The sequence below is a fragment of the Megascapheus bottae genome, chromosome 21 (genome assembly GCF_031878675.1).
Source record: "Megascapheus bottae isolate mThoBot1 chromosome 21, mThoBot2.hap1, whole genome shotgun sequence".
NCBI lineage: Eukaryota > Metazoa > Chordata > Mammalia > Rodentia > Geomyidae > Megascapheus > Megascapheus bottae.
Window position 1 is genome coordinate 23,807,268 of NC_143529.1, and position 13,650 is coordinate 23,820,917.

At 53.3% G+C, this 13,650-nt stretch overlaps 1 protein-coding gene across 6 annotated transcripts in view; it reads right to left on the reverse strand.

The window, feature by feature from the left end:
• Tns1 (tensin 1) overlaps positions 1–13,650 on the reverse strand; it is a 179,872-nt gene that overhangs the window by 33,616 nt on the left and 132,606 nt on the right. For 4 of the 6 annotated variants that reach the window (XM_090354792.1, XM_090354791.1, XM_090354794.1 and 1 more), the window contains 2 exons: positions 12,005–13,549; positions 814–1,010 (listed from right to left, as the gene is read on the reverse strand). In XM_090354792.1, coding sequence (XP_090210918.1) covers positions 814–1,010; positions 12,005–13,549 — 1,742 coding nt within the window. Of the gene's footprint in view, positions 1–813; positions 1,011–6,042; positions 6,124–12,004; positions 13,550–13,650 lie in introns of all 6 variants that reach the window. The other 2 variants (XM_090354796.1, XM_090354795.1) reach the window with 2 other exon arrangements.

A 13,650-nucleotide genomic window follows, 5' to 3' on the forward strand; every position in this document is an offset into this window, starting at 1 on the left:
GTTTGCAAGGCTACTTCTGCCTATCAGAATTCAGGAGCACCTGCCATGGAAATACTTCACAGCAGGGCCACAGAGGAGGGGTTGGAAGATAGACAGGGGACTTGGGGTCCTGCTAGCAAGCAAGGGAAAGAAAAAAAAAAAAAAAGAAAAACAGGTGAAAGCCACTGCTGTCCAAAATGACTTCCAAGCATGGAGCTTCCAAGGTAACTCAATATCATAAAAGTGGGCCCTGCCTGCTCCAATAATACCAGAATCTTTCAGGGTGTACACTTGAAATACAGGCTCTTGGGTCCTGTCCCAGTCTTCTCCACAGGTGGATCTGGAAACCTTCAGTCTGATCTGACTCCCCAGTGGTTTTGTACGGAAGTTCAAGACCCAGTGCTTCTATCTCTCGAAATATCTCAGAAATATAAACACGTGAGCATGAAAACTAAATCTTCCAAGAAATCCTTGATTTCTGAAAAGGACGCCAACACATTCCTGCTGGTCTAGCAGACCAAGCTTGGGGATTAAAGTCACCCACATCAACCCCAGGATCCTGAGCGCCTACTCCAGGACTTTCCTTAGGACTCAACTGAGAGCACCCATCTCAGCACTACTATAAGGAGTTGGGAACACAACAGCTACTGAAGGGAAGAAACAGCCTCCAGGTTCTACGTGGCTGGGAGGAGACCTTAGGTAAGGATGAGGCGGGCAGGGAGAACAAATCACTTACAAGCTGACCACCAGGTGATAAGCTGACCACTGGGTCCTGGAGCTATTCCATGGGCTTCACCACTTTCTGGAGCCCCAGGACACAGCGTACAGACTCACCTCTTTGGGCCGCCCTCCGGGATTGAGGGCGATGGTGAGAGCCAGCTCAGGGGAGACGCACTGGACAGGAGAGCGGACCCCAGGGCTGCGGGGGGATGTAGCTTCGGGAGACTGGTTCTCATACTGTCCATCGCTGGCTGCCCGCCTACGGAGCGGGGCCGGGGGCTCTGCAGGCTGCCTCTCCCGAGCCTGCACCCCTGAAGCAATGGCAGGGGAAGGAGGGCAATGAGCACATTACACATTGACACACTGACACATGAACGATCCCATCTGATCTCATTTTCCCCCCATCCCCAGCCCCTGAGAAGACAATGTTAATACAGGGACAAAGCCAGACAGGATCTCCCTCCCCTTAGCTTCTCCCCCAGGCTTCCTGGGCCCACTGCTCACACTCCAGAGTTTTCTCTACGGGGTGGGGATTGGCTTTGCCTGTGGCTCAGCCTTCTGTAGGAATCTACTCTATGAAGAGTGGGGACCAGAAGCACAAAGGATTGATACAAGAAACAGATGTTCACTCCCTCCAGCCCCTGGAGGCAGGGGGCCAATGCTTCTTGAAACGGGAGGGGAGGCAGGGAAGAGACAGTCTCCAAGGCAACCACATCAACCAACAAGCAACATGGAGCCCGTGGGGAAGAGCTCTTGGAAAGGGCTCAATTGCATCATCTTGCAAGTGGTGAAACAAAGAAATGATCCAGTCTTACTTGTTCTGGCATCCTCTCCCCAACAGGCTGTTGGGGATGTTTCTGACCCACTCCAGGGCCTTCTCTCCAACCTTCATCTTAACCTACTCCCCCTTACCTAAGCTCTCTCTCCTCTCACCCCAGGGTGGCGGAGGCCCCTCCCCTCCCCCTTCTCACCAAAGGGCAGTCAAAGAGAAGTCATGTGTTCCATCTGCTGGTTGACTATACTTCCTGTGTCAGGCCCACTGCATGGGCTGGGCATGCTGTCAACCTCACCCTCCTCTCTTCCCTCCCCCCACTCTTCAACAGCTGGATTGAGGCACAGAACCCATTGCCTCATTGAGCTGGCTCCCACAATCCTAGAGACCAAGACCCAGCCCAGTGCCTTCATCACCAGGACTGGCCAACAGTCCTCAGTCACACAGGCTGGGGACCCTGAACATCCATCTGGGACACATGTAGACACACATGCACACCCACACACTGCTGGGCCAGTGCAGCCATCCTCAATCGTCTTCCCATCTACAGTGAGATCTGCACATCCCAGCAGCCACGGGCAATCCTTGCTGGCCCTCCAGCTGCCATGATGAGCAGCGTCAGCTAGGAAACAACCCTTTCTGCTGCCTACAAGCAGCAGGCTGCTGGCCTCCAAGCTCACGGCTGATACTCTGAGCTTGCCTCATGCAGCCCCAGCCACACACATTCATACACTCCCAGGCTGGGGGTTCCCAGGGCCTGTAAGCATGTCTGTGTGCCGACACAACACTCAGACATGAGATGCACATGGTATGGAGGAAGTGCCCTGGGGTTTCCACTTGGGCTTGTACTCAAGTAGTACGTACCACTGCCTGCCAGCTCAAATGAGACCAGGTTAGACCTCTCCCTGCCTCCCACAAACTATTGAAAGTGAACAGACCCCTAATCACAGACTGTCCTCATTTGCAGAATAGAAAAATAGAGATTATGTGAGTCCCAGCAGGAGCCGTTAGAAGGATCCACCAGGAGTGGAGAAGGGCATGGCTCAGGAGCAGGGGAGCCATGCTGGCTGCCTTCACCAAGACCAGGGTCCCCACCCACCCACCCTATCTTGGAAGGCGTCATGCTGGCCAGCACCTCCGCCAGACCTGTGGGGGGTTGGGGGGGAATGCCTTTAGCTTCAGCATCCTCCTTCCTTCCACAGCCCCTGACCCACACTCAGTCCTCTGGGGAATGTGGACCAGAGCTGCTGCTGGCTTCATTCCTGGCACAAGCATTAGAGAGAAACAGACACAGCCATTGATTTTCTAACAATGCTGTGACAGAGGAGGATCACTGGAGAAGGGCGCTGGGGGTGAAGGAAACACTGGGTCTGATGGCAGTTCCGGCCTCACCCACTTCACTAGCCTCATTCCCGGCCGCTTCTCTGCCTTGTCAGGGAATGACCTGGTTCCCTATTTGTGGAGATCGGACACTTTAATTTTGCTTCTAGAAAATGAGACTAGTCCTCTTGGAGGCGGCAGCTGGGAGCTGAAGTGGCCCCTCACATGGGGCTCACTGCGAGTGGAGGGGGGCACAGGCCCTGCCCATGGCAGCCAGCCACTGGAGAGTGCATCCGGCCTTCCTGATGCATTTCCTCCCTGAGCTGCCATCTGGAAACAAGTTCTGACCAGAACCAGGGAAGAAGGAACAAAAGACCACAGAGTCAGGGAGCTGCTGGGCACAGCCTCCCCCTCCCCCACTGCAAAAGGAGGGAGACCCCGTATTCCACTCCCACAGGCCAGCCCCCTGGAGGGAGTTGCCAGGGTACCCCATGATGGCAGTGGCATGTCACAGCCACTCACATTCCTTGAACACAGAGTCCCACTGTTGTCCCCCTTGGCAAGCCCAGTGCTACCCTAGAGAGTCTGGAGGGCCTCTACTCCCCCGATCCCCTTGCTTTAGTCTCTCTAAGGGAAAGGAGCGGGCATGGAGGAGAGAGAAGAGAGTGCCATTGTTCCTTAGCCAAGCAGAGATGCCTGGACACAAGCTGACAGCCAGTGTCAGAGAGAAAGGAAACAACCCTCTCACGTCCAAAGACAGACCATCATAAAAAGAGGCCTACTCCACCTGGAACTCCTCAGTCCCCACCCCCATTCTCTCTGTCAGGGCCTCTGTCTTCTACATGCACACAAGCAGAGGCAGGCGTGCACACACTCACACACGCGCACACACTCACACACGCGCACACACACACACACACACACCAGCAAAAGGGCAGCAGGACAACCCTACTAGAAAAGTGGGGTTCTTGGGGACCCTCAGCCTCTCTGCAGTCAGTCCCCATAGATTCCTGCGAGAAATGAGAGGGTTCTCCCAGCCTGGCTGGAGCGTCCTGCCCTCCACCCAAGGAACCTAAGAAGCAGGAAGTTTTGACAGAAGAAGCTGTCCCGGGTCATGACACCTCACTGCCAGAGAGCCTGCCCCATCCCCTAGGGCTGGCATGGAGCTCTACTGCCCTGTGAGAGTGCTGTCACCTCAGCCAAGGACTGCCACATGGCCCCAGATGTAAGGACCAGTGCAGGGGTCAGTGCCACTGCCAGGGAGCCACATTGTGCCATCAGGATGTTACTGTGCCCAGAAGAACAGCTCTCTGCCCTGAGCTCCCCTCATAAGAGTGGACCAGAGTGGACAATTGACCCTGTCACCCTGTCACCTAATACACACGCTTGCACATACACAAATGTTTTCTCTCTCTCCCTCTCCCTCTCCCTCTCCCTCTCCCTCTCCCTCTCCCTCTCCCTCTCCCTCTCCCTCTCTCTCTCTCTCTCTCTCTCTCTCTCTCTCTCTCTCTCTCTCTCCTCTCTCCCTCCCTCCCTCCCTCCCTCCCTCTCCCTCTCCCTCTCTCTCTCTCTCTTTCTCTGCAATTCTGGAAGCTGAAGTCCAGACACAGATCGCTAAGCCCCTTTGGAAAAGCACTGCTCTCTCACCCAGTCCCACAGACAAATACCCTGGATCATCACAGGACTCCCCAGAATGCCCCAGGCTGGTAACCCTCCACCCCCACAGACCCAGCTCTTCTTTCCAGCCTTCCCGTTTCCAAAAAGACTGGATTGCTCAGCTCCAGAAGGTGGGTCTGGGTGTCCAACTGCATGCCCGGGCTCCAGAAGTGGGGGGAATCCAGGAAGAAGGCCACCTGCTGGACCAGGGCACCAGAAAGCCACACGGCCAACCACACTAGCAGCCCCAGGGCAAGCCATGCCAGCTCCCCTAGGGACAGGATCCCCCCACCCAGACCCTGCCAACCACTGCACTCTCTACCACTAGGCCAAAAGAAGGGCTGAAGGGGGAAAGAGAAGGAGGAGGAGGGGGGGGCGGTGGCAGCAGCAGCAGTGGTGACTGAGCCATCTCCCAGTTATCCATGAAACAGAATAAGGAAAGACCAGGAGGTATTGCCATCGTGGTCTTTGATTCCCACAGCCCCTCTGCCTCTTCCTGGAGCTGCTCACGGCCGTGACATTGAGCTAGCTGAGCACACTCTCTGTGACAGCAGCCATCAGGCCCAGAGATAGAGGCCGAGACCTGGGGGTTCCTTCCCTAGATGTAAAGACCCTATGTTCCTGCTTCTTCTAAGGGCTGGGAGCAATGTGCGTGGATGTCATTGCCTCAAATTAAAAAAACAGAGTCCGTTGGTGGGGCGGGCGGGTGGGGGGGATTTGGTTGGGGGTGCATTTGGTTCACTCCTGTAATCCTACTACTCAGGAGGCTGGGATCTAAGGACACTAGTTGGAAGCCAGAGGAGAGCAGGAAAATACACAAGATTCTTATCACCAAAAGAGCAGGAAGCGGAGGTGTGGCTCAAGTGGCAGAGTGCTAGCCTTGAGCAAGGAAGGAACTGTGCCCAAGCCCTGAGTTCAAGCCCCAGTCAGGGCACAAAACAAAATAATAATGATAATAATGATAATAATAATTTTAAAAGAACCAGGACCTTGACGCAGGACTACCACATCACTGAGCAAAATGTAAATGGTGGGGCTCGAATCTCTATTTCTAGATTAGGAAAATGAACTTCAAAGAGTTAAAAAATAAACCTTTCTCAAGGGCACAAAGCAGGGCACAGGCAGGACGAGGGCCACAAGCTAGGCTTCTGGGGTCCCCCGTCCCCAAGGTGTAGCATGCTCAACAGTGGTGAAAGCAGCAGGAGCTGGGCTACCCATCACTCCTTGTCCTGTGCCTGGGGTCTGGCACAAAGCCCAGTCTGGCTCCTTAAGAGAGACTGAGCCCTGCAGCCCAGACCATCCACCCGAGGTGGCAGAGTGAAAGTCTAGTGGGAACTATCACTGAGACCTCTCAAGGGAGGCCTGCGTCCCCACGGGGAACTGGGAAAGCTTGGGGGCCTGCGCCCATGCAAGAGGGACCTGGATTCATGCACAGAGGGAGCTGGACAGGGCAGAGAAGGGAAAATGGGCAAAAGGAGAGGACAAAACAAGAAAGAAAAAGGGACAACTACTAAAGAAAGAGGGAGGGAGGGAAGAAGGGCAGAAGGGAGGGTAACAAGAGCTACCAAGGGGAAAGGGAATGGGGAGAGACCAACCAGGAAGCGAAGCAGCTCGGTGGAGAGGAAGGGGCTGGAAGCTGCCCCTTTGAGCCAGGCCTTGCAGTTTGGCATTATATGCTGCCCACCCACACCCCAGGGGAGCCGGCGGGTGGGGGGAGGGAGATACCAGGCAAAGGCGGGTGGGGGGAGGGAGATACCAGGCAAAGGCAGTGCCCCACCAAAGCCACAGAGAACAGGTAGACACAGGAACAAGGCACATGGGGGAGGGGATGCGGGGAGGCAAAGGACAAGGCATTAAACAAGACAAAACAAAACAAAAACAAAGAGAAAAACCAAGATTAGTGGAGGTTCTTCTGCCTGTGGGTCTGGCCACACACTGGAAGGAGGAGGGGAGTTGGATAAGAAGAGAGGGCCGCTGGGGTCGTGCTCTGTGAAAGGGGGGGGGGGGCTGCTTTCTAATCCCACAGTGGGAGGAGAAGATGGCAGCCCAGGACCAGAGATTTAAGCTTGTCACCCCTCCTCTCTCCTATGCCTTGCCCCAGCCTGGCCTCCATGATCTCCCTTTCTCTCATGTGTCACCTGCCTCTTTGGACAGGGAGTCCTCCCCAACCTGAGCCTAAGGATGCCCCTCCTAGCAATGATTCTGCCCTGTGTCCTTCAGCCCCACTCTCCAAACCTCCTTACCCCCAGCCCAGGGGCCCCTGGCCTGCACTGCACACACAGCTCCCTCCTCCCTAAGCCACAACTTCTCTCCCCTAGGCGCCTGACCACCTTCTAGTGAGATGGATCCCTCTAATCCAGCTCCCTTCATTTCTCACCAGCTCAGTGAGAAGCCACGCTCGTGCTGACTGAGGCCACAAACCTGCCTTTCCTTTTCCTCTCCCATTCCATGCCCAGTCTGTCCCTTAATCTTAGTGGCTCCACCTCGAAAATGTGTCTACAATCTTCCTCCCACCCTCACCACTTCCTCCGTGATCAAGAGCAGCAGTCTTGTCTTCAGCCCTCTCCCCTCCTGCCCCTTCCATCCTGGACATGCTGGGCCTGGGAAGATCAAGCCAAATGATGTCACTCTGTGGTCCAAATCCTTTCCTGGGCTTCCAATGCCACAAAAAACAAACAAACAAACAAACAAAAACCATACTCCTATGATCATCTACAAGCTAGCCCCACTCCCACATTCCCATTATCTTCCTTTTTCTCTCTCTCTCTCTTTCTTTCTTTCTTTCTTTCTTTCTTTCTTTCTTTCTTTCTTTCTTTCTTTCTTTCTTTTTCTTTTGTGGGTTGTAGGGCTTGAACTCAGCCTGGGCACTGTCCCTGAGCTCTTCAGCCCAAGACTACTGCCCTACCCTCAAGCCAGGCCCACTTCCCATTTTCTAGAGGGTAATTGGAAATAAGAGTCTCAGGACCTTTAGTGCCAAGGCTGACTTTGAACCTTGATCCTCAGATCTCAGCCTAAGTAGCTAGGATTACAGGCATGAGCTACCATGCCGAGTCCCGTTGTCTTTCTTTCCTTACCTGCTCCAGCCACACCAAGCACATTTCTGCCCCAGCCCCTTTACACTTGCATAGCACATTCCCTCACTGCCCATGAAATCCCTGATCATTCCATATCACACAGATACAGACACAGACACAGACACAGACACACACACACACCCCTTCTCTCCCTCACTGATACTGCACTGTTTGTAGAGCTGATCAGTTATCTGAAATATATATGTATTTGTCTCTTTGGGTAGTGTCCAATCCTGCCAGAAGGAAAGGTGTTATGCATTGCTTACCACCATTTTTTCATAATCTATACTAGCAAATCACACAGAATAAAGGCAGCAGCCTTGCCTCGCCATGTTGAATAGGCATTGGACTCAGCCTTATATATAGAATAAAATGTTTTTAAAACTGCCAGTGTTATGGGCCAGGAGTTCGGACTAGTGGTAGAGTGCTTGCCTAGCATGCGCGAAGACCCGGGTTCAATTCCTCGGTACCATATACATAGAAAAAAAAGCCGGAAGTGATGCTGTGGCTCAAGTGGTAGAGCTCTCGCCTTGAGAAAGCCCAAGAACAGTGCTCAGGCCCTGAGTTCAAGCCCCAGGACTGGCAAAAAATGGCAGTGTTGGAGAGGGGGACAAAAACATGATAAGGGGTATTAAGTTTCGAGAAGTAATGTACCCATTACCTAACGAATTTAACTGTACCTTCTCTACATATTATCCTGACAATAAAATACAAGTTTAAAAAAGACAAAAAAAAAAGCCGGGAGTTTGACCTAGTGGTAGAGTGCTTGCCTAGCATGCATGAAGACCCTGATTCAATTCTTTGGTACCACATACATAGAAAAAGCCAGACGTGGTAATGTGGTTCAAGTAGTAGAGCTCAAGCCTTGAGAAAGCCTAAGGACAGTGCTCCGATACCGTCAAAAAAAAAATGCCAATGCCAACCTTGAAGGAATGACTGAATATTTCTTTCTGCATTTATCCATCTTTTATAATTCATAAGCTACCTGGTTGGCTTCAGTGATGCCCCTGGGCTGGTAGATCCATCCATCTGCTGCACCTCCTGAGAGACTTCATTCTCTCCATCTCAGTCATTTTCTCCCCTCTTGTCCTATCTTCTTCATCTTCCTTCTCCCCGCTCCTCATCATCTACCCAGAAAACATTCTCATGACTCTATTAACAGTTCCCAAAGCTGACCTGCTCTCTATAGCCCATGCTCTCTGTCCTTTCATCAGAGAACCACTCCAAAGTGCAGCGGACAGGCTGTCCTCACTCCCTCCCCACTCCCTCCCCTCTCCCTCCTCAGTCCCTCCAAGTCTGCTTCCTATCACCAGCACTCCACTCACACAAGTCTTTGAAAATCACCCTGCCACCTAATTGGCCAGCCCTCCCCCACCCCGTCTTCCTCCTCACTGCCAGACTCTGTAAGATGCCACTGACATCTTCCCCCTCCTCCAAAATCTTTTACTCTCCTGACTTTGGATGAGCCACTGTCCTGGTCTCTGTCACTGCCTAAAGCTTTCTTACACACACACCCTTTCAGCTTGGCCTCCATCCTCGCTCATGGCTACACTCCCACCAGCTTCCACATAGAGGCCTCACCACGCCCACAGTTCACCCTCCACTCCAAAATCCACATGCAGCTCTTCCCATCCTGCTGTGTGCCAGATCCATAAACCCACATCACACATCTGACTCAAGGGAGACCCACCCTGCGACTCCACTGTGCACCACGCCTTCTCCTGGCTCCTCCCCCTTCCCCTGCAGCTTAAGGGGTCCTTCATTCTACCACCATCACTGTCTTCCTGCCCCTCAGTCACCGAAGCCAATAGATATGTGACTGCCTTGGCTCTGCCCCCCACACTATCCAGGACAGCATTAGTTTTTTGTTTTTTTTTTTTCCATGCTCATAGTCTGCATCCTAATCCAGGGCTCCAGGACCAAGACTAGCTAATAAACTCTTAGCATCTCCCCTTCAAAGCCACACCCATTTTGCATCCTTCCTGCCTAGACCTACCATATATATCTGCTAGAACCTCAGCTCTGCCCACGGCTCATCCTCCTGAAGAAGTTACCCAATGTTAGGTAAACCTAGTTTGGTAAAGAACATCCTGATGCCTGGCACCAGTTTCTCACACCTTTAATCCAAGCTACTCAGGAGGCTGACATCTGAAAATAAAGGTTTGGATCTGCTCCCTCCTGGGAAGACAAACTGAAAAAAACGTATTGCCAATTAACCAGCAAAATAACAGGACACAAAGGGACTCAAGTAGTAGAGCACCAGCTATGAGTGAAATGGCCAAGAGAGTGGTTAAGGCTCTGAGCCAGGTCCTTCCTGAGTCTTCCTGTCATGGCCTACACTGCTATCCATCCACTCTCAGCCCTGCTGACATGTCCTATGCTTTCCTGTCCTCACCAGGGGCCTGCTTTGCCCAGGGACTTTGTCCACTTTCCCAAACACTTCTATCTCCCATGGTTTGGTTCAACCATGCTTCATGCAGCCTCCTCAGCCTCTCTAGCTCTAAGCTTCTCTTCCCCAGATCTTTGTCCATGCCTCTTATGACAAAGGAATACGATTTCATCTTCTCTTTTTTCTTGTGACTGGTTTTGCTTTACTTGATTTTGGTGCTGGCAATCAAACCCAAAGCTTGGATGCAAGGCTACCTACCATTCAACTACATCCCTAGACCATAACTTAAAATTCTAGTGTTTTCTCTCCCCTAAATGCTAGACTCCTTAGGGATAAAACCCATATCCGACTTCCAACCTGCACTGAAATTTCCATTAGGGGTACATCATTCACCTAGGAAATGTCCAGAGACACACCATCAGTCTAATCACAGATCAGAACTCCATACATCTCTACTGGATTCCCAACTCTAATTCTTATTATTTCTTGGTCTTGTCACACTGGATGAGACTTCCTATACAGCATTAGATGATAAGAATGGTAATGTTAAATAATAATGACATTCCATACTTATGCTGTTCATCTTTAAATGTGATGTGCACTACAAATAAGAGGTCATCCTTCAGAGGGATGTGCACTCTTTCTCCAGTTAGGAAAAGTACATCCTAGCTTTTGAGACTTAAGCTACAGTAAGAAAGTTAGAAGGAAGATTACATTCCTAGAAAACATGTGTGGCCTTATCCCTCTCCCCTCAATAAAACCATGAGGAAAAGGGTTTTTCTGACAAAGCATCCAGGGAGGGTCCTCATGCCAGGGACCCAGAGGCCACAGCCCCTTCTAAAACACCCCAGGCCACATGGAGAATGCAAGGATATGCTGCTCACTGGTACTATAGGAAGCAAGGCCCTGACTGCCAGCTTCCTTGGTCTGTTACTGCAGGCCACTCTGAGTGGAACTGGGGATTCTCTTCTCTGAAGTGCAGAGGCAGAGTATCCATGCCCCCACACCCAGTCTTGAGCCCAATCCCAGAGCCAGCTGGCCTCCTGAGCTGCTTCCCCTAAACCATGGCCCATCCCCAGTGAAGGCGTCTCCCTCCCTCCCTGCAGCTGGCACAGTGACTCAGCATCCCCTAAATTTAGGAAAAGGGTGGAGGGCAGAGCCAGCTGATCTTCTTCCCCTGGGAGCTCCTACCATCCTGTCAGCCTAAGGGACAGGGTACAAGGCCCACCTCTCCCAGCCCCACTCTGCAGGCCAACCCTGCCCTGGGCCCTACCTCACAACTAATCAACCAAAAGGACTTCCTACTCAGTTTCTCTCTTCTGGTGAGCCAGTCAGAGTGTGAGGCCAGTGGATTGTTTCTCCTGGACTGGACACTCATTTCTCCCCCCCCCCCAGTCCCCTCAATAGGTTTGTCCAACTGTCTTCTCCTCTCTCTCCAGCTAGCTTTCTGGATCTCTCTGATGAAAAGGAGCTTTGTTTCACACACTGAGCTGGTCAGCAGAACAGGGAGAACTTTTCCCAATGACAAAATTCCTTAAAGGCCCCAGGAGGATAAATAGCAGACTAAACTGAGTCCAGGGGCTTCAGGATACCCTCAAGGGTCTCTGAGGAGGATACCCTGGTGGCCTCTGGGAAATCCTAAGAAAAAACCAAGTCCACAGAGCTCATCTAGCACCCATCTTTTCCATGCCTGTTACAAAGATTTGAAGTCTGAAGACATGAGCATGGCAGGTGGTCCCTTAGAAAGTCTGTACTCTGGCCACCAGGAAGCTCACCTTGATAGCCTTTGGTTTACATTCCCAGGTTCTAGGGGCCTTGCTCTCACTTCTGCCACAGCACCATGCACTCTGTGAGAGTGGCCTGGGTACCTAATCCTTGACTGGACAGTAAATTTCCTGAAGCTAGGAACTGACAGATAGTGATTTTTGAGTCTACATATCTGGCTTGTTTCCTAATAATCAATAAATGCAGGGAAAGATGGCTGGGCACATGCTCCGTGGACCTGCAGGGCAGCCCACTCTCCCAAACCACAGAAATAAGGGGTAGGGGAAGAAGGAGGGGACATCCAGCCCATGAGAACCCCAAGGCTCTTACCTGCCACCCGATGGGCCACCAGCCCTTCCAGGTTCAGTGGCTCTTCCTCTGGGGTTCGGGAGGGGTCTGAAGTTGCTTCCTTTGGTGGGAGTTGAGGCTGAGCTGTGAGGCCAGGGAGAGAGGCTGGGGGGTGCTGAGGCCCCGCAGGGCTGTGGGTGAAGGTGGACGAGGAGGAGGCAGCTGGGCTCTTTGGACGGAAACTCTGGTTGGCCCCAGCTGGACATGACTGATAGTCATAAGGTGTATAAGACCTGCCGGGAACGACAGGCTCAGGGGTTCCAATGGCATGCCCACTGGGAATGTAGCCAGATCTGGACTGGGTGAGTGGGTGGGACTGGCGGGAAGACCCTGAAAGGGGCTGGGAGGAGAGTGGGGAGGCCCCTGGCCAGGCCCCAGGGACGCTCTGGGATTTGTGCAGGGGGGTAGCAGCAGAGGTGGGCTCCAGGTCCAGCATCAGCAGATTGAGGGTCTCGATGGACTGCTCAATCTCCTGCTGGGAGGCCGCTCTGGGAAACTCCGGGAGAGCAGGGGTTGGGGGTTCTGCCAGTGGCTGAGGGCTGGGTCTGCTGCTTGGAAGACTCTCCAGCTGTCGAGGAGGTGGGAGAGGCTGCTGCTGCTGCTGCTGCTGCTGCTGCTGCTGCTGCTGCTGCTGCCATGAATTCAGGCCCCTCTGCACTGCCTCCCGGCTGCTGCCCCCACGGGCTGGAGCAGGGGGCAGCTGAGGCTCCACATCCGAAAAGGACTGAGAGCGGAACATGCTGCTGGGGTCATGGCCGTAGTGTGAAGTGGCCACTGGCTGTGGCCAGGCTGGATGGAGCCCCTCATGCTGATAGCCAGCTAAACTCTCCTGTGCAGAGTAGGAGGGTCTCATGGGGGCCACATGGCTGGCATGGGGAGGTGCTGCCCGACTGGCTGACTCATAGGAGTAGCCCCCATTGACCACAGGCTCCCTGGGGTACAGCTTGTCCAGACCATTGGTGAGTGGGGATAGGGCCTCCGGGTAACCTCCTTCACTGATGTTGGCGACCCCATCCAGGGAAGACAGAGTGCCCATGCTGCCCCCACTGTGCCCATCCTGGTTGGGCAGCTCATCATCCAGAATGTCTGTCTCTCGCTCTGATGCCAAGGTCCCACCGTTGACATGAACCTGGGCTGGCACAACATGGTGGCCTGAGGAGGGCACAGCTGGGCCCCCCACCGGGCGGGACCTGAGATGCTGGGAGTGGTACATGGCACCTTGTTTCTCTCGCTCTAAGCCAAAGCCAATGAGCAGGCGGTCCAGTTCTTGCTTCTCCTGGGGACTCAGGGAAGTGGGGGCCCCCGTAGCCCCCGGGCCAGGCTCATCGGTCTTGTCTGTCTTGGTGGAGGCAGTAGAGTTGCCTGAGTCGCTGCTCACAGACAGGGTATGCTCCACGTGATTGGGTGTGGCTGACAGGACAGGGCGCGTAGCGGTGACCACCCCGGTGCTGCCGTTCAGGGAATCCTTCTTCTTTACCTTGGCATACAGGCTCCCATCCAATGGCCCCTGGGTGTGTCCCACCACCTCTGCAAGACAGGACAGGGTAGGGGGAGACAGCAGTGGACATTAATGGAAGGCAGGTGGACATCCACCCTGCTCCCAAGAAAACTCAGATCTCACATTCCCC